Genomic DNA, 24,781 nt, shown 5'->3' on the forward strand with positions numbered 1-24,781 from the left:
CCAATGAGAGGCAATAGACTCTGGCAAAAGCTATGATTATTTTTGAAAAAAAACACAAAAAACACAACCCCCAAACCAAAAAAAAAAAAAACAAAACAACCAAACCTTGCAACCCCACGCCTTTCTTCTGCTTTTGTGGTATTTAAAAAAAAATTCTAGTGAACTTCCCATTTTTTCAAAATCACATTTTTTTCTCCCTTTTTTTAAGGAGGCATTGAAGGGTGAGAGGAAGATTGAAGGGAGAGAAGGTAGGATAAAAAAAAGTTGTGCTAACAAAGCAGCGAGTCTCTGGACTGTTCTAGGTAAAGTCCTGGGCAGAAGTGTGAAGTGAAGGATAGAATCTGCAGTTAAAAGGGCTTCACTGCTGTTAGTGAAGTGATGTTTGACTCCCCCCCCACCCCCCCCCACCACCACCACCCCAGGCTGGTTTATCCTCACTCTGTAATTAAAGGAGAGACACACATACTGTTTGTTCTCCCTGTATCCTTTTAAACTCACAGACAGCCCCACCTGCACTGGTCCCCGCCCCCCATCCCACCCCACCCCCAGCAGGTAGAGGAACAGATAGCTTGTCTTTCATTTTGAGGATGGACGTGTTTTAATCCCCTCTTCTTTGGACAGCTCACCTGAGAGTGGGGTGCCAATCTCAGAAAGACAAGCTTTGTGTTTTGCGACCAGGGAGGGGGGCCTTTTCCCTTCTGCCCAGCACAGGCCGGGGGAGAAGCCACTATGATTTCCCAGTTCTTGATGGTTTCAGACGCAGGCACGTGTTTGGCCCCAAAGTGGGGCTGCCCTTGCTGACAGGGAGGTCAGATGTGAGAAATCTCTGGAGGGCCGGTGGTTGGCATCCAGCGACAGAAAATCCCATCCAGCTCCAGGAAAAAAAAAAAAAAAAAAAAAAAAAAGGAGCCTTGAGCAATGGAAACCGTGTCACCTGAAGGAAAGCTTGGGCTGGGGACCTGTCTTGGTTGGTCAAGCCCTGTCCTTCCAACCTGATGGTTCACCCACTAGGACTCCACCTCTGCTGGTGTCTCCACTCCTGTTTCCAAACGCGGGGACTTTTTTTTTTTCTTTTTTTTCTTTTTGTAACCAGCATATTGTGTTTAAATCGGAACCAGTGGACCACAGAACCCCCGGTCCCTCTCTGAGTACGAGGCAGCTGTTGGGCCCTCCCCAGGCGGCACTGTTTCCCCCTCTGTTTACTCGTTTCTAAGGGCAATTGCACCACGAAGGCTCCCTGAGTCTGGAACTCGGCCTGGGGCTGTTTTGGTTACATTGAAGTTTTTGCTTCAGTTTCTGCCAGATTTAAATGGTGACTTCACCAGCACTGAGCTAAAAAGGAGAAGGGGGAGGAGGGCGAGCCCAGGAGAAAGAGCGAGCAAGTGAGCGAGCCGGAGGGAGAGAGCCAGAGCTAGGCGCAAGAGAAGGGCCAGCGCATTACATCATCGCTTGGCCTGGAATCAAGTGGGAAGGATATGACTCACTCAGGCTAGTTAAGCTTTGGCTCAAATTCTACACACACTCATTCCAGAGCTCTCATGTTCTGCACCTCAGGAGGGAATTCAGCCTCAGTGATGTCCATGAGGTTTGTTTTTAATTTTATTTTCTTTTTTCCCGATTTTATAGAATTTTTTTTGCCCCTACCACCTTCTTTTCTCCAGTCTTCGTTCCCCCTCCTTCTCTTCTTTTTCTTCCCCTTCTCCCCTTTCTGCCCGTCTTTGTTTCTCCTCTTCTTCCTTCTCCTCTTTCCCCAGCCCCTCCGCTCCTCTTCTTGTCCCGAAGAGGCATTTCTTTTCACTTTGATAAGAGTTTTTGTTCTAGCACAGCGACCTGAATGAGTTGAACCGAGGCCGGGGTTGGGCAAAAAAAAAAAAAAAAAGGCAGAGCAAGCCAGAGCGACAGGAGCAAAGAGGCCACAAATAAAAAGCGAAGCGAGAAAGAGCAAACTCGGGCGAAGTTTCTTTGCTGCGGTGTCGCTCCTAATCGGAGGAGACAGGGAGAGAGTTAAAATGCAGGAACCAATCGCTTCAATGGTGATGTAATGCAAGAACCGCAGGGTAGTTAAGTAATGTGAGAGCAAGGGGGTCAGGGATGCAAAGCATTTACCTGCTCTCAAGGGGTTTTCAGTTTATTATCAATTGCAGTGACTGTAACTGGCTTCAGACTGCAATCTCTAATTATTCACAGACGCCCCTTTTTTATCTTTTATTATTAAAAGTAAAACTATATTATGGTATTTAAAAAAACATGATATTATCACAGCTGTGTATTATTTTCCACCAGGATTCTCTCTCTCTCTCTCTCTCTCTCTCTCTCTGTTTCTTAAATGGCTCAAAACGGTTGTCTTTTCAGAAGGTCGAAGTGAAGTGATGGCGTGGGGGGGGGGTGCTTTCTGAGTGTAACTGGTGAATTGCAAATGCCTGGAAAAGGATTCGGTGTGGTGTGCTATTGCATTTATTATTAAGAATAGACTGTAGGCTTTTACAGGAATAGATGCCGAACTGCCGAGGTAGCGGCCGTCTTTTGCCCATTATTTCAGCTCCTGTGAACAGCGCCTGTGCGTTTGCCTGAGGATTTTAACTTTCTGTTGTTTTATGTGACAACTTAAGCCAGTGCTATCGCTGGGACTTCTGTGTTCTTGAATTAATTTTAAGGTGATATGCCGGGGTTGTGGGAGAGATGATGAAAACTTCCTGATTGATTTGTCTGGACCCAGCCAGTTAATGTTGGCGAGTCAGGAATTAACACTAAATAAATGGAGAGAAGGGCAGACGATGCTGTTCTTAATGCTTCCAGGATCTTGTGTACCCAGAGAGAGAGACTTATATTTTGAAAATTACTACCACATTTCTGTGTGTGTCATAAAATATATTTAATGCTGTGTTGCACTGCTCAGGCTGAGAACTTTCTGAAACCATCCAGCATCATTATATAGTTACCAACTGAAGCCCTCTACAACTAGAGACCCGGCCCCCCTGAGAGCAGTCCTGACTCCTGGCTACTCCAAAACTTCTCTTTGCTCATTTCACCGTGATCATCATACAGTGAGATGCATAATGAGGCCTGGGGCATGTACCAGAGAGGTGTTTACGTTTATTTGTTGACTGCATGTTTTGCATATAATTGATCGTGACTTTTTAAGGATCTTCTTCCCTCTCTCCTTTTTTGGGCAGTGATGGAAGGGGCAGGGAAGGTAGAGGTAATTTTTGGAAGCAATAGCATGGTGTGGTGGGAGGTCAAGAGGCCTGAGTGCAAATCCTGATGACCTTGAGCAAATCACTTAAAGCATCTGGGCTTCATTTTGAAATGAGGGAGCAGACAAGGTGGGCTGTAAGCCCCTCCCCCACGTGTGGAACCAATCTGAGATGGTCTCTGAAGTCCCTTCCAGCTGGAAAGTTCTGTGTCTGTGTCTGTGTCCGTGGTCTGTAAAAGTTTTGCTAAAAGGTATTTGGCATAGCCTTTCAGAGAAAAGTACATTTGAATTCAAGATGCATTCGTGCCTTCAATGAATGGAGGAGGGTGAGGAGAAACATGTCTTTCCCCACTTTGAAGATCGTTTTTTGTTTTTGCTTTTTGGCATGATGATTCCTCTTGTGAAAGCCTGGGTTTTCAGATGCTACCTGCAAGGGGTCCTCAAAGAGAGATGATTATGTAGGTGAGTCTGTCAGAAAGAGTGGCAGAATAGCGAGGGAGAATTCACTGATCCTGCAAGTTTCCCAGATGCATAAAATGATGGTGAAAGTGCAGCAGACAAGTATGTTTCATTCACTCATAGTGATACAGAACAGTATTTGTAATGAATTTATTCCCCCCAAAAGATTACATGATTCTTTGATATGTTTCAGTAATTTTATTTAAAAACATTTTTTTAAGTCTTTACTTACTTATTTTGAGAGAGAGAGAGAGAGATAGAAGGAGCAGGCAGAGGGGCAGAGAGAGAGGGAGAGAGAGAATCCCAAGCAGGTTCTGTGCTGTCAGCCCAGAGCCCAATGGAGGTGGGGGGCTTGATCTCATGAACTGTGAGATCATGACCTGAGCTGAAACCAAGTATCAGACGCTTAACCGACTGAGCCATCCAGGCTCCCCAGGTTCAGTCATTTTAACACAAACTCAAGTTTTTAGTTGAGATTGCAGGCTACATTTTAAAACTTCAGAGAATATGAAAGGCAAAACTTTTGTGCTTCTTAGAAAGATGATTTTCCCAAACAATATCCCCATTCTTCAGCCAAATTCCAGGGCCGTGGCCTTATTGTAAAGTATTTCTGGACCAGGCTTAATTGTGCATAGGGAGAAGGGCCACAACTATGCCTATCTGGGGGGAAGAATTATCCGGAGCTGAAACGAAACCACCGGTGAAGGTTATTAGTCATTGTGCAAAGTTTGATGAGTGCCAAATGTGTGCTTGAGACTCTTCAGGAATAAAGAGGGCATGATTTCTTTTTTTAGAGCATTACAATCTCTGTTGACTTGGCTCTGAGTTGTTCACCCATAATCAGAAATGTCCTGCTTACAACTGACAGGGAGGCAGGGCAAGGAGCGTGAGCCCAGCCGTGCTCTTGGGTCAGAGGAATATTGTCTCACTTCATCCCCAGGGTGGCCCGAAAGGGTAAGAATCAAAGAATCATCAGCTCCACTGTCTGGAGATTGTTTTGTTTGAAGTTTTTCTTTTGAGTATTGTTTTTGTAATTGGCATTTTTATTGAGAGAACTGTTGACTTGTGTGCATTTGTGAGAAGTAATAGTGATCCCACGTACCTTTAGCCTGTTGCCCCCAGCGGTGACATCTTACAAAACGATAGTAAATATCGCAGCCAGAATACGGACATTGCTGTGATCCACGGCCCTTATTCAGTTTTTCTGGCTTTATTTGTTTATGTGTGTGTTGTTTTTATCGGTGTGCAAACTGAGGGCCAGACAAGCTCTGACCCCTTGAGTTCACGCCACACTAGGTCTATCTCATCATCACTGGCAAACTTTCCACCACCATCATGACTGTTGGGGGCCTCATGTTAGCACTTGTCAGTGGGGAATCTTGGTGACATTGTCTATGTTTTACCTTCTTTTGGGGCACGGTCTGAATGGCCCCTTTGCTCTCCATAGGGGTCCCTGGGACCATGCCTCACATGTTAACAGGTGAAGGGGGAGGCAAGGCAAGGCTCTGATGGCACAACAGAAGAGGCACAGATGTGTTCCCTCTGTACGCAGGCACGGAGCTGAGAAATGCCAACTGTCCATGCCTGAGCTTAACCGCAGCCAGTGCTAAATGCCGCATTCTTCCTCTTGCCTTCTCATCTTTGCCCTGCTGGATACATCTCTGGCACCAGGGGTCAAGCATCTATTGATCAGAGAAATAGTGTAGGGTTTCCTGAAAAGAGCACGGCCTTTGGGGTCAAAAGGTGCCTGTGTTCAAATCACTTTTCCGCTTACCAGTTGTGTGACTTTGGCGAGCCACTTAAAACCTCACTGTGCCATAGTTTCTATCTTCTGTGTAAAATGAGGGTAACCATGCCTACCATGGGAGTTGGGAGGGGTAGAGATCTCTTTTAAGATCTCACTCACAGCGTGCAGTGGGATCACAGGAAGTCAAGTCTTAGCTCCTACTACAATGAGAATGGCCGTAAAGGCTTCTCTGGGAGAAGGCTCTGTGCAGGTAACCAACTTCAGACTCTAACTGGGCCGCTTGTTCACACATCACTCAGCCTTCTTCCTTCGCTTGCCTGTCTTCCCTTATGCTCCTTCTTATCCAGAAAAGCAAGCAGGTCTGAAGTCATATCAGGTACAAGAGAAGCAAAGGCACCATTCACATTAAAGTGAGGTGAGGACTGACAAATTGCCAGCACCCCGAGTGGAGGGAGAGATGAAAACGAGGGAGGTTGGGGAGAAGACTTACGTCCTCATTCATGCTCAGCTGTGGCTCCGTGAATGGGAAATGAAGTGTAATGGAGGTGAGTGATTTCGCTCCTGAGAACTGGGTTCCATTCCTGGCTTGAATACGAGGTTTAGATCTGAGTACCGTATGGGTGCAATGTGTATCTTGAGAGTTGAGTGAGGCTGCTTAAGCTTGCTACCTCCCCTCATGTATCTTCTCTGGTGGTCAAATGGTGTTTGGGGACCGAAGAGAAGGGGATTTCAAAGGTGGCAAGTGGAAAAGTACTGTGATGGCGAGGTTCGTGGAATGATGTAACAGTAATGGGGCTCAAAACGTTACCTCCGGGGCTCCATTCGAGGATCCCCGAGTCTATGCTGGAAATGGGGCCCAGGCTGTTTCAAGTTGTGTGATAAAAATGTCTTCTCACATTTTTTTTAGTTAAGTGTTGGTCAGGAAGGCCAGGTCATTAAGAGGCAGAGATTAGTATGGACTGATGAGAGAGAATGAGCACTGTCATGTGCCTGATAGAAAGTGGGATAGTCAAATCTGGAACTGCACTTAAAACAAAAACAAAAAAAGAAGCGGGGTCCCTGGGTGGCTCAGTGGGTTAAGCATCCAAATTCGGCTCAGGTCCTGATCTCGTGGTCCACGAATTTGAGCCCCGCGTCGGGATCTGTGCTGACAGCTCAGAACCTGGAGCCTGCTTTAGATTCTCTGTCTCCCTTTCACTCTGTCCACCCCCCACCCACCCACGCTCTGTCTCTCTCTCTCTCTCTCTCTCAAAAATAAATAAACATAAAAAAAAAAAGAAGCAGTAGTTTGAACACTGGCTTCTGTTTTCTGCTCCCTTTTTGTCTGGTTTACATGGGCCTTTGACCTTTGGAGGGGACTCCTTTGCACTGGACTGCAGAAAGGTGTGAGTGCAAGTACCTGAATGAGTGATCATAGTCCAGGGATGTGGGGAATAGCTGAGAGGAGGAAGGAAAATGAGTGGCATTGATAAGGGTGGGTGAAGCCAATCAAAATTCTGTGGTCTAAATTGTTTGTGATTTGTAAACAGTCTTTCCTAGTCTTCTTAGAGAGTACCACCAGTGCTTTCAAATTTATGTATTTCATGAGTCTCTGTTGCAACAAACCGGGTTCCCTGGCTAATTACATCCCTGAAAACTGAAATTGACCTGCCTTAGAACTCCAAAGCCCACTACATAGTACATATACACTTTATAACAAGTCCATACATCTTTCTTCTTGCACTTACACTGGCAAGAAAGCTTATTTAATGACTGATGAAGCAACACTGTCCCCAGGAAGAATTAATCAATAGTCCGCAGTCATTATGGAGAGCGCGACAGTGGTTCTGCGACAGACGAAGCCCATCCAGCTATCAGCAAAGTCTTCCTTTCCTCCACAGAATACCAAAAGTTGAATTCTACCTTATGTATGATTTCTTTCTTTGGCGTCTGAATGACTGCAATAGAACTGGATGTGTCCAAAAAAACAAAGCCTGGAAAAAATAATAATAAGGCTCCAAATGAATGCCAAGGTATCTATTAATGCACAGACTCAATCACTCATCTTAATGGGAGATGGAAATGAGGCCAACGGGTTGTGTTATGTAAGCTGGAATGCCTACTATGAGTTGCTGTGTTTTAGGAGCCCGTGGACTTTTTTTTTTTTTTCCTTTTAAATCAAAGATCTTTGAAGAATTGAAGTCCTTGAGCTGGACATGTGCTGATATGGCAGAGAGGCCAGGTTGGCCTCATCTAGCCTGTGGACCTCTTGGCGGCCCCCCTGGCTTTGCCACTCTGCCCTCGGTGGGGTCCATGTTACTGCTAAGGGAAGGTCTGTGAAGCAAGCTCTTGTCAGAGGTGGAACCCATTTATTCGAAATCTGATACGGCCCATGGGATTGTGCCCTATGAATTGTGTTGGAGTCAGATCTGTGTTCCAACTCTGGCTTTGCCACTTGCTAGCTATGTGACTGTTGACAGTCTGTTGAAAGTTTTGAGCCACATTTACTTCATCTACGAGACAGGGTCCGTGAAATGGTGACTATAAAGCACTCAGCATAGTAGATGTTCGGTAAATGTTAGTTATTTAATAATAGGACCGGTTGACATTTTTGAAAGTCTGGATGATGATACATTTGGGGCATCAGTAAGGTAAAGAGAAATGCTGTCATTCAGCAGTTCCTTCCCTGACAGGTAAACTGAGTCACAGAAGGCGGGTGAGACTGTGAGCAGTACGAGAGGGGAGAGGAGAGTCCTATTGTGGACCCTGTTCTGTGTCACCAGACCTCTTCACTGGCCAGAAAATGAGGTCTCAGATCTCTCTGTAAAGCAGTTTATTTCAGTGCCAAGAAGAGGCAGGTCTTACCCACTCCCCCCGGCCCCCAACCCCCACCTTTATCTAGTTAAGTAGTAGGTTTCTTCTTTAGATGGCATAAAGCAGGTTTCCTTTTGCATCTGTGTCTTCTTAACCTTCTTACTTGTTTGAATACTTCAGTCAGCTCAGCCGCAGTGCAATAAAAGGCTGATCTTCTTTAATTCCTCAGGAATTAATCATAATAACAGCAATTATGATAAACCCATTTAGTGTAAATGTAGATGTAAATTACTCTCGCGTTGCATTTTCGCCTTCACTGGCTCTCAGGCAGTATCCACCCTTACACGATTGCACAGTGGCCTCTCTCTAGCCACACCATTTTTATTAATTCCCTTCTTGACCTAGCTTGGAACATGGCTGCTTTCTGGCCTCTTCCTTCCATCCTGGGCAACGAGGAAGCTTCAGTGTACAGGTCACAGGGGACGTCAGCTCGTTAGGCTTCCCTCTCACCATCCAGAACTTCTTAGCGGTAGAATAATAATCCCATAATTCTAAATGCATCGATAAGGCAGGAACCCTAGAGATCCTTCAGCGGAACCGTTCATTTTATAGATTCAGAAATCGAGGCCACCTGGAGATGTGGTGAATTATCCAGTATCCATACAGCAGAGAGATGAATTATCGTAAAGCTCTTTGGTGGCAGGGCCAGGACCTGGCTCGGATGCAGTGAGAAACACATGTCTGCCCCGCCAGGCTATTGGGTTTCCCAGTGCCAAGAGCTCCATCTTCTTGCTCAAGCGTATGCTTTTTCGGGCCTCTTTTGAGTTCTGGCTCCTGGGGAGGATGTGGTGGGAGAGAGCAAAGAAAGACTCAGATGAGCAGGGGCACAGGGGAGACCGACCAGCTGGCTTGAGAAGCTCAGAGTCATTCAGGCACCTAGCAGTACAGTGACTCCACCCTCCGGTCTGGAGGGAGGGACGGGGAAATAAATGGACAAGATAGCTCGCTTTCCACCTCCGGCCAAAAGCTCCCTGGTGTCTCGTTAGTGGGTGGGGCGTGCTGTCCCTGGGCCATAAATGAGATGGGGTAACCGTCCAGGAGTCTGGCTCTCTGCTTCCCACCACTCTCGCCTTCCTCCCTCTCCCTGCACCAGCCCTCACTGCACTGAGTGCGTGTCTGATGAGGACAGAGTTTGGAATCCGCCCCAGAACCAGCACCCACCCACCTGCAGGATGTGACCTCTGGGCTCTGAAACTTGCTGCTTCCTCCCTCTTCCTGCCCACCTAGGGACCGGTTTTAGACCACAATTCCCAACACAACCCACTTCGCACTTTAATCCCAAAGAGACTCAGGCACTCTGTGACCACAGAAAACTTGTCACTTCATTACGATTCTGAAAAAGAAAAAAAAGAGAGAGAGAGAGAGAGCGCGCAAAGGGTAATTCATAGTTGTTTTAATGACTTTGCATCCTTTCCCATGGAGGCAGCTTTCAGCTGTTAGGCACAAAGGATGCCAGCTCTGACATCTCACAGTGTGACGGGGGCAGCGTTTTTCATAATGCTTTATCACAAGATTCTTCACAGCCAGTTAACCCAATTAATCTTCCCACAGTAATTATCCAGGTGCTGTACAATTCGGCTTCCCTGAAGTCTCCAAAGCTCTGCTGTGTGAAGATGAACTATTATGCCTCCCGACCTTGAAAGGATGTTTCTAACTAATTAATGATTGTTAAGTGCTTGGAAAATGCACTTTGGAAATATGCTGGTGCTAATATGTCTGAAGCTCCCCCTGTGCTGTTGCACAGGATGCAAGTTGGAAATCATTCCTGTCATTTGTAAATCATATCAGGAAGAAGATGACCCTTTCTTTTCTCAGCTAGGTATCTGGCCCCCCTCCCTTCCTGCCTCCACCACACATTTGTTCTTTGTCCATTTCTCCTCATCTGCGAAATAACCATCTTTGGTGCAATAGGCTAGTGATTCATAGGATTTCCTCCATGAGGTGAGAAGTATCATTCTGGGTCTGTTTAACCATGTGGTCTTTAATGAGGCAAACTGAAAACTGCTAATGGCTGAACGTCGAGTAAAAGAAACATGTTTTTTTGTTTTGTTTTGTCTTGTTTTGCAGGTGGTAAAGTGGCTTTGAAACTTTTTTGATATGAACGACAGTAAGAAATATTTTATCTTGTAGCCCAGTATCCTCACATGTGTGTGTTTACATGTGTGTGTGTGTGTGTGTGTGTGTGTGTGTGTGTAGTTTGATGAAACAGTACTTAATTTTTACTGCGTATGACGTTCTTGGATATCTGATATTCCATTCATTTTTCTGAGATACTAGTCACGTCAGATTAAACTGATTTTACCAATTCCTCACCAATTGACCCACTAATGAACTACATTCAGAGTTGGAAAAGCATTGACATGGTGGACACGTCACAAGAATGATGGACAATGGTCAGGAGACCTGGGGCATGTTGCCAGTTCTGTCCCAACACTCCAGGATTCCTTCCCCAAACCTTGGGGTCCTCATATAAAATTAAGGTATTTGTTTTTAAACAAATTTTAAACTGGATTTACTCTCCAAGTACTTTCTGGAAAATCCTCTCATTTGGAAGCCAAGCATGGAAGACAGAGCCCCCACTGGCCCACAGCTGCTCCCTTAACTCAAGTCTGCGCCTCTTCTCAGGAGCCCTTGAGACTCCAAATTTCGTAAGTCCCTTCTAGTGCTGGAATTCAATGACCATTTTATCTCCTAGGTAATAGATTCATCTCACGGAACACACCAGGTTTTACTTCTGTTGATTCTGAGCTGAGATTCTCTATTGGGGATCTTCGGAACCCATGGGAATTTTTGCTCTAGGACCATAGTTGTACCCCGAGTCAGTTTTTAGCTTGTTCTTAGGCCCCATGGTCTAGGCTTCTCCAGGGAAGAAGGAGTCTGAAAGGTCTTTGGCAGATGCATGAGCAGGCAGACATGTGAGGACCTTTATTTATGCATCGTGTCCACAATTTTTTTTTTTTTTTTTTGCCTCCTAAATTCAGCAGGTTCCTGCTTTTTAACACAGCTCAAATCATTTGGCTTACAGCTGGTAAAATACAATTTTCTGGTTCTCAGAAAGAAAGACTTTTCAGACTTATAAAAAGAGAAGCTCATAAGACTTCTTGAACATCAAATAGCTCTTACAAAACACCATTTTGATGAGTTAAGTGTAAATGAATCAGAAACATACGGATTAAATTTCCCTTGAAAGACACATGGGTTTAAGAATTAAGGGGGGAAAGTGCTTGGCAAGATGGATTTCAGGTTTTTGCCAAACCTCAAAATGTTTGAAAAATGGTTTGAGACATTTTTACTGAACGCAAAATGCCACGGAGTTCACCCATCCCAGACATAATAGCGAATCTTTTTGACAACAACTTTATGACAAGAAAAAAGGCCTGTGGGGCTTAGCCATTTTCTTAGTTCTCCTTCAATAACCTCTTCTTCCCCCTCACCACCCCTGCCCCCTGAAAAAAAAAAAAACCCTTTATAAGGCTAAGAGAACTGTCTGATTGACAAACTAAAGTTTCAAGTTGGGCAATTACTAGAAAATAACCCTACAACTCAAAAATACTTGGATTTTTTCCCCCTACACTACCCAAAGTCAATTATACCATTTTCTAAGTGGAATAATACACTCTAGGGATATGCACCATTTGATATATTTTATTCATTGGTGTCTAGAGCAATGCACGGTTATTCTAGTCATTTGTCTGACAGCATAATTCCAGCTTCTTTGGAGAGGGGAAGAAAGCCCACTAAAAGCAAACAGATTGGAGCGAAATATCCATTGGCTTATTAAAACAGCCACAGTGTGGAAATGCTATATATTATAGAGGCAGGGCATGGGTTGAGGTTTTCAAGTTGCTGGGAATGGTCTTGGAAACTTGAATTCTGTTATAGCTTCTCGATCTGATAAGCTGTTTTAGAGCTTCTCCAGAATTCTTCAGAATTCAGAATTCTTACCGGCCTGAGGAAACTCAGGAGCAACAGATTAAGGACCCAGGGATTGATCTGTTGAGAGCCGTACATCTTATGGATGAAATGGCTTCCAATTAGCTTTTACTAGCTATTCCTACTAGCTAGTCAAAAGGTGGCTGACACTTTTACAACCTCATTTTTCATATGCAACAGCACAGAAGGAGTGGGATTTGAGTGAGAGCTGCAAGCAAGTGAAAGAGTGTGGATGGGAAGGCGTGGGCTCGAAGCTACCTTGTCTCATGCCCTCTTGTTTCCTTTTCATAGTTAAGCTGGGATCACCAAGGTTTGCTTCCTTCCTTCCTCCCTTCCTTTCCTTTCCTTTCCTTTCCTTTCCTTTCCTTTCCTTTCCTTTCCTTTCCTTTGAAAGAAAGGGTGCATTCAGTGACTGCCAATATTGATTTAGAAACGAGGGGACAACAACCTACTTTTCAAAAGGTTTCAAGTCATATAGACCAAAAGAAAAAAAAAAAAACAACAAGTAAAATACACAAAAAAAACCCAAAACCCAAAACAAACACACAAACAAAAAACTCCTATCTTTAAATCTATGTTTTAACTCTGTGCTAGAAATAATGGGGAAATCCGTTATTATGGATTATTTTGTTAGTGCAGCATTTGACACAGTGCTTTGAGGTAGGACCTTCCTCCCTAGGAACTGAAATTAATTTGTTGCAAAAGGAGCATCCAAAAGGGAGAGTAAAAGTCACAAGAAACACAGAAAACTACTTTCAGGCACCTCCAATGAAAATGCTGCATAAAAGTGATGGTTAAAATATATACCCACCCCTAACTCATACCCATCTAGCTTTATGGAGCTCAAAGTAAGAAATGGAAACTAGAAATCTGGGAGAGAAAACTCCAGTTATACCAACTTTCTGTCTTGGAAAAGACTTTAGAATCAGTAAAAATAGGGCCAAATTCTCGCTGCATTTTTACCCTTTCCAACGCAATTTAATATAGGGATAATAGGGCCAAGAAGGGCTCCTTTGATTCTAAAAAATGCTGAGCCCCTGCCTGGAGCTCCCAGCACCTCCCTGCTCCCACTTACCCGAAATCTCTTCCTTTATTCCACTGCCCCCTAATTCAAAAAGGATCAAATAGTGCAGAATGGCCTATCAAATGGTTCTCATAGTTTATAACTCAGCCATCTACAGAAAATACTGGAATATCAGTTTTAAAAATTCTAAATATATGCATTTCTCAATTTGGCATCTACAAGGGGATCAGCCTGAGTGAATGCACATCAGAGAGCCTGTATTTCTAGGTAGGGATTGGTACCATCCAAAGAGATTGTTTTCATCTCACGTTAAGCTATGAACATCAGTAATTATTTAATATACTTTTGGCCTATGTTGATGTACTTTAACAACCCGCCTTGCACAGATGGTTAACTCAGATCGGAGCCCCTACTACCAATATTCCCTCTCCCTTACTGTCTCACACACGTACATGAACACACACACGTGTGTGTGTGTGCACACACATGCAGTGCAGAGCTAACATCTCTTCTTTCCCGGAGCAGTTCCTTTGTTTCTTCTTCTAGGACCCTTCCCCCCAAACCCCCATGGTGTTAGATATCATTGCGGCTGGGGTGGGGGGGGTTCTCCCATTACACCCATTATACTTACTTGCCTTGTGTAGTTCTCTTAATAGATGATGAGTTAGTTTCTTTCTTTCTTTCTTTCTTTCTTTCTTTCTTTCTTTCTTTCTTTCTTTCTTTCTTTCTTTCTGATGAATTTCTTAAGGGCCAGGATTATCTTTTATTCACTCCCAGCCCCCGTTCCTGAAACATAGCAGGAACTGAGTTAAAAAAGCAAACTTAAAAAATAATTTTAGTTGTGTTTCTGTTGGATCGCATTTTTTATTGAAGCCACAGAAAGTAGGTGGGACTGAAATTGCTCCTTTGCAAGCCCTCTGGGTCCTCAGTTCTTGTAGAAAATGCAAGGAGTAAAAAAACTGTGGTGTAGTTTTTGCTCAGATGATGAGCTCCCTGCCTGATTTCTCCCCTAACCTATGTTTATCTTGATGGTCTTATTTATATCTATTTCCTTTTGACAAAAATAGCAGCTCCAAAAAGTGAATTTACCACACAAGGGATGATGCTTTTGACTTGTGTCTGAGTTCACAGAGGTAGTTAAGATGCTGTCCCTGCGTGTGGATATCCAGCTAAATACTCATTTTCTGAGTCATCTGACTTCTGAGTTTTCACTTTTTTAAGAGTATAATTAAGATAGGTTCCCAGGGATTAAAAAAAAACACACACACAACAATCCATGAGTAAAGCAGACAGTCTATATGTTGAGACCCATCCATATAAGGAGATCTGTGGGCATCTGACCAAATTGAGAGAAGCATTAAGAGCTATTCAAAACCTACTGAAATGTCAACACACTTTTGAAAAGGGTCCATTAGAGATGCAAATGTGTGGTTCCCTGATTATGATAAGCACGGGAAAGAAAACAGTGAAACCCATTAGGAGGTTTTGAGAACTGGGTTTTGAAGAGTGTGAGGAAGGCAACTCTAGTTTCTACTAAGGGCTGGGCTTCATGTTTCCCCCTCAGTCCTCCTCTGCGTTTTGAACCATGGTTCTCATGAATGAAAGGACCCTAAAAATTCCTCCATTTTTGGATAAACCCCATTAACTCATCTGTAAATAGGCCAACATTGAAATTCCATCTATGTCAGATAAAATTCATTTTAATAAGATTCAGTTTCTGGATTGCAAACCATAACTTGTTTGTGTAAAGGATCTGACATCAGACACTCAGGTCAGGCTTTTGATGTCTTCTGATTTGTTCTTACGGGGATTTTTCTTATAAAAGGTTAATTGCAATTTAAAAATCTGTAATTCTTACGACATAGTTTTCTACAAATCAACTCACACTAGGGGTGTATTTCTATTTAATAACCATTAGGGCTTTTCTGTGAAAGTGACTGATTCATCTAATCGGAAAGACGCCTTTAATTCTGGCTGTCTTGTGTTGTTCACACATGACGTCAAATGATATTCATAGTAATGGATAAATTGGGGCATAATTTTTGTATAATCACTCTCAGTGTAAAAAAAAAAAGTAATTGATTTTTCCATCTTCCTTGATCTGGAAGGAATTGTATCAATTTCCAGGACGTCATAAAACAAAATATTTAAAGTATGTTTCAAATAATAATAAAAAAAGAAATACTTAACTTAATAAAGATGTGGAATTCATTTATGAAGAAAAACACTGGCTGTGAACCAATAGGCCAAAAAGTTTGCCAGAAGCCTGCAGCAGACCATCATTCCTGGATGTCCGCTCTCTCCCCATCACTCCTGAGCCCACACCATATTAAGGAAATGAATTTTCTCAGCCACACTGGACTTTGACATCACTGATTTTGTTTACTTTGTTTTTGAGTAAAAAACCCAGAAGATCTTTTTTCAGTGTTCTACCTTATAAGGAAAGCAGTCCAAGGCACATGTAACTATAGTTTTTCATGCCCTATTTTAACTGAAGAGGTTTTCTTGGCATATATATTAAACGCTTGGGAACCTTACATAAAAGTTATGGGTTTTGACCCATCTGGAGAGCCTCAACAATTGAAACCATTGGCAAAAATGGAAAACACTTAACTGTCATAAGAACAGTTGAGTGCTTCAACATTGACCTAAAGCAAAAATTATACGCCCTGGAATGGACATTTCCATTTGGCATTTTTGCTTTTGTGTTTCTCAAAAGAAATAGCCCCCAGCTTCAGAAAGGTGGAAAGATCAATTACTAATAGCATGTAGGCAAATACTGTGGTATACACTTATGTTAGATCAATCCTCTTAACTTCTAGAATTCTTTCTAGCTATATTATGGTATTTTTTCTCCTGTATCCAAATGGGGTAGAATATTCCAGTAAGTAAGCACAGATTTTCCCAGTGGTTAAAGGAAATCAGAATGATTTTACCTCTGGCAGTCAAAAGATATATAGCCCTGCCATCAGGGAGGTAGAAGTGTAATGGTAAAGACCGACACTAAGTAAATAATCATACCTATAAACATATTATTAGACCTTGCACGAAGGAAAAACATACAAAGCTATGAGACACTCTAAATAAGAGGCACCTTTAGTTTGGGGGTCAGAGAAAAGTTTAAGAAAGTGATATTTCAACTGAGACCTAAAGGACGAATAAGAACTGGTCAACAGAAGAGCAAATGGCTAGCCTTTCTAGGCAAAGGCAATAGGATGTATTAAGGCCCTGGGGTAAGAAAGAGCTTGGCACATCCTAGGGATTGAATGAAAGCCAGGATGGGTAAAACACATCAAGTCAGGTTGGAAAGTAGTACTATAGACATCAAGAGGCACACCATGTAAAGGATGATTTTATTAAATCCCAAATGCTGAGGGAAGCCATGGAAAAATGTTGAATAGGAAAAGTCATGATTAGATCATTGGTTCATGGAGATCATTCTGGCTGTAGTGCAGAGGACTAGGATCTTGGTAATGGACATGGAACCAAGTGGATGGATTCCAGGTCTATCTGGGGGGTAGAGTAGATAAAACATAGTGAATGATTGGAAGTAGAGGATGAGGGATGTCAGAGTTAATGCCTAGATTCCACTAATTCATTGCATCCATATATTTAAAGAAATATGGGACACTTCCTAGAGAAAAGAGCCTAAAGATGAGCACTGTGTTACTCAGCGTTCTTCAGAGAAAAAATAACCAATAGGATATGGAATACATATATAATAAAATTTGCTACATAATCACTTATATATAATTTATTATATGATCATATTATATATGATTTATTGTAAGGAATTGGCTTATGCCAATTCTGGAAGCTTAGAAGTCCTACTATCTGCTGTCTGCTAGCTGGAGTCCTAGGAAAGCCAGTGGTACAAATTTCAGTCCAAGTCCAAAAGCCTGAGAACCAAGAGAACTGATGTGTAAGTCTCTGTTCCAGGGCAGAAGAAGGCTGATGTCATAGCTCAATCAATCAGGCAGAAAGAGAGAGGATGGGAGGGAAGGAGGGAGAGAGAGAGAGACAGAGAGAGAGACACAGAGACAGAGAGAGACAGAGAATAATTCAACTTTTCTCCTTTATTAAAATTCCATTTAGAACCTCAGTAGTTTGGATGATGCCCACATCACCTTGGATGATGCCCACTCACCCCTTGGAGGGAGAATCTGGTTTATTCAGTTCACCCCTTCAGATGCTAATCTTTTCTAGAAACACCTTCACAGACACACCCAGAAATAATGTGTAACCAGCCATCTGTGTAGCCCATGGCCCAGTCAAGTAGACCCACAAAATTAACCATCCCAGGCACCATGGACAAGATCATCCATAGGGCTCAACATAGGCACTTAGGGAATGCTGTCTTAGCTCTTTAGTAGGTAGGTCAAGCTAGCGTTTACTACTCAGTTTTCCCGACAACTGTCAGACTTCGAAGACTTTTGTCATTCTCAGAATGCCCATTTTTTTCCCCAATCCCAATGGGGCCTGATGGCACCACATTGAACAGACAGAATCGCTTATTTAAGGGCCTGTCCTACCTCTCCTAAAGAATGGTACTCTGCTTAATAATATGTGACTAACTCTGATGCACAAAAGAGTGAAACCTTTATTTCACATGCTAATTAAAAGGATCCTTGTTCACATGTGAGAAGAAACCTCCCTCCTCTCCTACCCTTCAGCACCCCTGGTTCCTGCCTTACTTTGCTACGTATGACCTGTACTCAGTGATCTTTGGAACCTGCCTTTTGTTGAAGGATAGGGAATGTCCAAGAGAGGCCAGTGACAAGTTACTCATTTGTCCCACCTTTGAGGAAAGCCCATCCCCTACTGACGTGCTGCTTCTCCAAAAAAAATAGTTTTGAGCTTCTCCACGAGGCAGGTTACCCACCCTTGATCATACCCGATTACATAACTTTCGAGTTGAAAAGGTCCTTGAAGATTATTGGTTCAGCCACCTTATTGTATACATGAAGAAATAGAAACTCTGAGGAGATCTTGAGGACACAGCCCAGGATCACCCGGCTGACACAGTGACGTGTCGCTGGGGTATTCGGATTCAAAGCTATATCATGAAGGGCTTGGTTACTTCACTGTACCTTTCTCTGGTCTACAGATTGGCACATTCTCTTCCGATGAGTGACTGACAGTCAGAGCCCTGAGGAGAAACCAGACTTTCATTACAGATCAGTGAAGGGATTTCTTAGGGAATAGTCAACTCCTATGAGCAAGCATAATGTGGCACACGTCCTGTAAATGTACTGTCATTCACTTACAATTTCTCTTTCTAGTAGGGCTTATTGTCGATAGCTAAAATTGACATTTACTGTGACCATAACCCTACCACAAATTAAAATCAGACCCCAAGTCCCTCTGGGGAAGATGTTTATTAAGCTGTAGGAAGACATCTGAAATGATACCAAATTACATTCTAAACTTGAAACCCCAAATACCACATTTGTTTGGAAGTAGGAATAGGGCTGTCTGGGGAATAATATGGGAAACTGAGCAAGTCACTGTCGTTGGCAAATGCACGGCCGCCAAGGAAGGGAAAAGTGCCTTAGAAGTGACGCCTTATACACAAACTCCTGTATGTTTAAGCCTAAACAAAATTTCCTTCAGAATGAACTTAAAGGAAAAATAAGCCCTTTAAAACCTCATGCCTTTAAAGAACAGACATGGAATTTCCAGTTTATATCTACAAATACATCAAGAACGAGGTTGGAAGAAGTATCCTAATAAAACAAGTGTATCAAAATACAAATCTGTGTTTCGAGGTTTGACCCAGCTAATACAGATAAGAGTGCATTTGGGGCCAGTCGTCTTTTTATCACTTTTGCCTCTTAGCATGTAGATGTCTGGGGGTGTTTGTGGGCAGTGGGTGTGTTTATGCACATAGTATGGCCACAGTCTCAATCTCAGAACCTAATGATAGGATCAACTGTGTCCACAGGGAAGCTATGCACAATGGCTTCTTTGCTTGTGGGTCCAGCCCATGACTAGATCCTTTGAGATCCTTAGATGCAAAGTGCCAAGTGTCATTATTATGAGCTCTATTGCTGTTATGTTATTAAGTGTTTGAGATTAATATCAATTTAGCTCATGATAAGTGCTCCTGCAAAGTGGGAGAACTTGAAACGTAGCTCAGGAAAGGTTGCTTACAGAGGATACCAGTTTCTTAGAAACTCTGCCCCTCCCCCAATCCCCTTGTTCAAGTCAATGATAAGCTGACTGTTCTTTCATGATAATGTGTCAAGTTATCGTGACCCTTAATAAGAAGACTGTCATGGATGTGTCATGGAGGTACTGCTGCCAGGAAATGAAAGACCATGTACAGTGAGGTAACATCATTAAGTCGTTCAACAAACCTCTACAAGGCTCCTACTGTGTGCCAAGATTTGTGCTTTTTTTTTAACCTTTCATTTTTGTCAAGCGACAGAGAGAGACAGAGTGTGAGTAGAGGAGGGGCAGAGAGAGAGGGAGACACAGAATCCGAAGCAGGGTCCAGGCTCTGAGCTGTCAAGCACAGAGCCTGATGCAGGGCTCAAACCCATGAACCATGAGACCATGACCTGAGCCAAAGTCAGACACTCAACTGAGTGACCCACCCAGGCGCCCCTAGCTTTGTGCTTTGCGATACTCTCTCTCCAGTCTAGTGAAGAGACTGGTACATGCTGTGCAAACACAGAGTAGGGATCAGCCTGGCCTGGAAAAAACCAGAGTAGGTTTCCCCAAGATGCTGATATACCAGGAGATACCAGCTCTCATAGTGACAGAAAGGTACAGTCAGAAATCTCAGAGAGGCTGGAAGTTTCTGGGTCTTTTTTCCAAACCACTTCACCCTGAAATTTAGAACAATATAGTTTTCCTTTGTATTTTAAAATGACATTAGCAATAATTTTATTTTCTAAACCAGATCAGTCATCTGTTGAATAGAATATACATCGATCATCTTCCAAAGGACAAACCCATACAAAATATCATCTCATATGTGATTATCAAAGCGTCCTCACACCATACTTAGGAAGTGGGTAGTATAGCCCTACTTTTGCCGATGAGGAAACAGAGAAGTTAAATGACTTGTGCAGATCACACACTCATGGGCCGTGACAGGGCCAGCGGGTGGCCCAAAGCCTGTGCCTTGTCAGCCACACAAGGCCGCTTTATTCAATTTACTGGTTAATGATGGCAGCCAGCATTATCTCTATCATTTCTGTCAGCCACTCTGACTGGAATCAGTGAAAATAATAGACCTAATTTAGGACTATGAGAAGTCTGCCAGTTCCTCGTCCTCCTCCCTAGAAACCATGCCAGACGGGGACGAATCTCTTTTTTAAGAGCCTAATAAGAGGAAATTCCAAAACTTCAGTAAGCCATTTAATTGTTTTACACTGTTCGTTCTTGGGAGATACTCTTTCTTCTAACGTAAATCCCATGTGCTGCTGTTTTATTACAGTTATTATTCTGCTTTGGTTGGCTTTGAAAGTAGCTGGTCACCATTCTCTGAATATAGTAATTTGGAAACTTGAAGGCCGTTATCGTCATCTCCCGGTCTTGTTCCTTTTACTTTTCCATTTAGGTCTTCCCTTCTGGCCTTTCAGTATTTCTCTGTGGGCCTTTGGAACCTTCTCCAAGTCCCCCCCCCCCACCCCCCCTTCCCTTTCCGCCACCCTCATGATGTTCAGCTCTGTCTGACAAGGATTTCTCTAGGCTCTCACACCCTCTCCTATGGTTTCTGGTTATTTGATTACAGCCATTGTTTGGACTTTGCGGCTGTCTGTCAGGATGTAACCTACTGAGGAGTTGGCTAAGCCTCGAGGCAGTGCCCCTGTCTTTGTCTGTGCTTCCTTGGAGGACAAGCTGCCCTCTCAGCACTTCTGTTACTTTATCATTAAGAACAGAACTTGAGGAATCAGGCTTTTAGCAGCCTGCGTTTATGCATGTCCTCATAGCCAGCCTAAGCCCCTCCTCCTGCATCACTGACGTATCCCCCCTCCTGCCAGTATAGCTGTGGAGCTAATCGTCTCTAGCGCCTTCTCCTAAGGAGCTGAAATAATCCTGGCGAGTGGCTGGGTGGAGGGTGTTATAAATTTGGTCTCCCAGGAGAGGTACTTGAAAACTGCCTACTAGAACCTGCCTTGAGATTCAGGAAGAGGTTAGGTTAAAGGCATTAGTGGGGGCGACCTAGTGGGGAGAACTTGCAAAGTGCAAAGATGAGTAAAGGTTGTCCAGATGATGTTTCCTAGAGCTCTTCTGTTTTTGCTGAAGTCTTTCGCAGTTGGTGCTTCTGTCGTTTAGCTGCAAAATGACACTATCTATTTGGATCATAGGTATGGGGCGACTGTACAGGGTGTGGCGTCCGCCACAAATTACTCATTAAAATATGATAACTGACAAGCTGAGAGTCCAAAGGAAACCAAAACAGAATCGCCTATTTAAGAGTTGTGGGGTGGGGGCGTTTGTAAGCTCGGGGAGCTCTCTGCCTCTACAGAACATCCAGGCAAGTGTGTCACTGGATGTCTCCATGAATAATTCATTGATGGTGAATGAATGCAAGCAGCAATCACATGTAAATGACAAGGCTCATAATCAGAGGGCTACTTATTTGTCCTTATGAAGCAAGGAGGAAGCTTATTAACAACTTAGAAACAGGAAGAAATTCTACTTAGAGATACGTCTCTCTAAAGAAAAAATTTCCCCAGGCAGCCAGATGTATATCATTTATTTGAGCCTGCATTCAAAATCATCTTTTATTTCATGTCTTTGGATCTGCATTTACTTGCCTTTTCTAAGTGTAACTTTATGAATAATTGAAGCAACCGGGAAGTTATTGGCTAATTGAAAAGCCATCTCTTCGTGTCTTTAAGCCTGACCCATGGCGAAAGCCAGACTGTTCAGGCATTTAGGGGTCTTTTATAAAGGGTCTTTTAAAAGAGCCTTTAGCTCTTTACAAGGAAAAAATATCAGATTTTGAAAACGTGGTTTTTTTTTTTTTCCTGTGGTGACACTAGTACATCAGAAACCAATCCAACCGTGTTTTTGGTTAACTTAAATGAATCAGGCTGACTGCATGACTAATTCAGATTAATGGTGCAGAAATCAGTCATTAAAGAAAAAAAAAAGAGATTGATTTAATAGTCTTAACAGAATGGCCATAAATTTACATCTCCCTTTCTATTCCTGCTCTCTCTGTTTAAAACCCTTGAAAGCACTAGTAAACATCTCCTCTGCCTGAGTAGATACAGCATTTATGCTATAAAACCCAGCAAAGGCTCCAGTAGGGTGCAGCTCTGTTAGCTGTATTACATTTTATGACTACCATTGGCTCTCTCGCAGCCGGGCTTTTATTTAAAGAAAAAGAGGTTACATTTCCAAGATATCGGATACTACATCTATAAAATAAAGGCAGCAGTAGTACAAAATTGATAAAAAAAGGAGGCCCAAATTTATCTTGCGTGGTAAATTTAATTTCCGACACCCCTGGTGATAATGATTACAAAAGTGTTCTTGTCAATATCGATAAGTCAGTGCAAAGCAGAAACGAGATGTTTAGTTGACCGTGGTGTGGGTGTAACTGGTACCTCCGAGCCCAGAGCTCTGAGCAGTATAAAGTGCAGCCTTATTACAGGGCAGGCATCCAATTTTTAAAACATTACATAGATTGGAGACAGATGAGTGTGGCTGAATTATTCTTGGCCTTTTCTTATGAAATGCCTAGAATATAATTTCAAATGGAAGTGAATTTAATTGATGCAAAAACAAATGGGTCTAGAACTCGTCTGAAGGCTTGAGCTTAATCTAAGGGGCACTGATAAAAAGTACAGTTTACCGGGGCGCCTGGGTGGCTCAGTCGGTTGAGCGGCCGACTTCGGCTCGGGTCATGATCTCGCGGTCCGTGGGTTCGAGCCCCGCGTCGGGCTCTGTGCTGACAGCTCAGAGCCTGGAGCCTGCTTCAGATTCTGTGTCTCCCTCTCTCTCTGACCCTCCCCCGTTCATGCTCTGTCTCTCTCTGTCTCAAAAATAAAAAATAAACGTTAAAAAAAAAAAAAGTACAGATTACCTTGGGGGTAACCACTTATGCTTTTCAAGAACAGAAATGGGTTACATGAGGCTGTTAATGTAAATTGGAGTTTCACTCATGACTTGTAAATCAATGAAGTTCTTCTCGTTAGCTAGCAAAGATAATTTATTGAGCCCTGTGCTTGCAACATCTATTGCTAGTTGAAGAGATCCTTAATATCTGTATTCTTACTAACCCAAGAAGTATTTATTAACACCTCCTGGGTACCATGCACTTGCTTAGGTTTCTGAAGGATCTGCATTAGTAAAAATAGAGCAGGCACAACCTCTTGTGAAGTTTATTGTCTGGTTTGGAACAGACACATTTTCAAAAATCACTCACAATCACTGAAGAATTATAACTGGGGAGCTGAGGTGGTAAACTCCAAGAGACCATGAAACACATCTATTTTGTTTTCCAACATGTGACCACAGATGGTGAATTTGTAAATGAATTGTTAGGCAAATGACCTAACTTGCCAAGCTAGTGTTCCACTCTGAAATGAGCGTGTACAGGGCCCGCTTTGTGTTAGATGCTTAATTTGATTTTTGATTGATTCGTTGATTGACTCATTCATTTATTCATCGATTGGTGATAAATGTTACTAGGGAGAAGTGCAGGGTGAGGGCACTCCAAAAACAGGCCCTGACCTGCTGTGGATGTCCGGAGAAGGTGGTGAAGGTTACTTACGTTCAAGGCTGTGGCAGGAAGGAAGGTGGCACTTACATGAAACTGGAAGGAAGTCACTATGTCACTGGTGTGGAGCCCAGGGCCATGTGCTGGGGAGGCAGTGAGTGGCCACATGGTGCAATGGCCTTGGAGTCATATCAAGTTCTGTCACAAGAAGCCAAGTGTACCGGTGTCTCTTAAGGAGCTGGAGAATTTGCTGTTTTTCATTGGGCTGTTTTGCTAGCTTTTTAAGAAAGATGGTGGCTAGGATACAGATAAAAAGGCAAAATTATCTTCCTAGACACCCAAATGCCTGTGTCACTAAAGGAAAGGAAAGGTGGCACTGGGTGGGAGGGTGTGGGGGAGAGGGGAGAGGGGAGAAGGGGAGAGGTATAAATCTTGCAGGGAGGTTCCAGATCTTTACCAGAGGTCCTTCCTTGAGTCTAAGAAAGCTTTGAAATGGAAACTACATATTTTAATTGAATTCTGCTGATATTTTGGTGCCTCTTCTCAGGCCAAATATTTCTACTTCTTTGTCTCAAATTCCTCATTTGTTAAAAGGGGAAATGTTGTATTTGCCATCCAACTTTAGGAGCTTGGCAGTGAGACTTGGTGCGGAGCATGAGCTCATTCAAAAAAAGATATGGGTAAAATGATGTCTTTTAAAATATGGGCCAGATAGCTGTCTTGTTTTCCCAATTATTGCTTCTGTTGGATTTTTGTCATTGTTTTCAGGAAAAACAAGATACTGAGAACCGATCTCTGGGGAACTAGTTTGGTTCCATTTTGAGGAAATATTTTCAAAGATCCTTTCTGAGAAATAGTGTGAATCATTTTGAAATTCTGTAAAAC

General features: G+C 43.0%; 1 protein-coding gene across 14 annotated transcripts in view; it reads left to right on the forward strand.

Moving 5' to 3' along the window:
• Positions 1-24,781, forward strand: part of CREB5 (cAMP responsive element binding protein 5) — a 482,366-nt gene that overhangs the window by 353,913 nt on the left and 103,672 nt on the right. Inside the window, exon 1 of one of the 14 annotated variants that reach the window (XM_042921020.1) lies at positions 984-1,585. The exons of the other annotated variants lie outside the window; for them this stretch is intronic. Within the exon in view, the coding sequence (XP_042776954.1) occupies positions 1,539-1,585 (47 nt within the window). The 5' untranslated portion in view covers positions 984-1,538. Of the gene's footprint in view, positions 1-983; positions 1,586-24,781 lie in introns of those variants that run through there. 14 annotated transcript variants of the gene reach the window in all.

The sequence above is a fragment of the Panthera leo genome, chromosome A2, assembly GCF_018350215.1.
Source record: "Panthera leo isolate Ple1 chromosome A2, P.leo_Ple1_pat1.1, whole genome shotgun sequence".
NCBI classification, from domain to species: Eukaryota; Metazoa; Chordata; class Mammalia; order Carnivora; family Felidae; genus Panthera; species Panthera leo.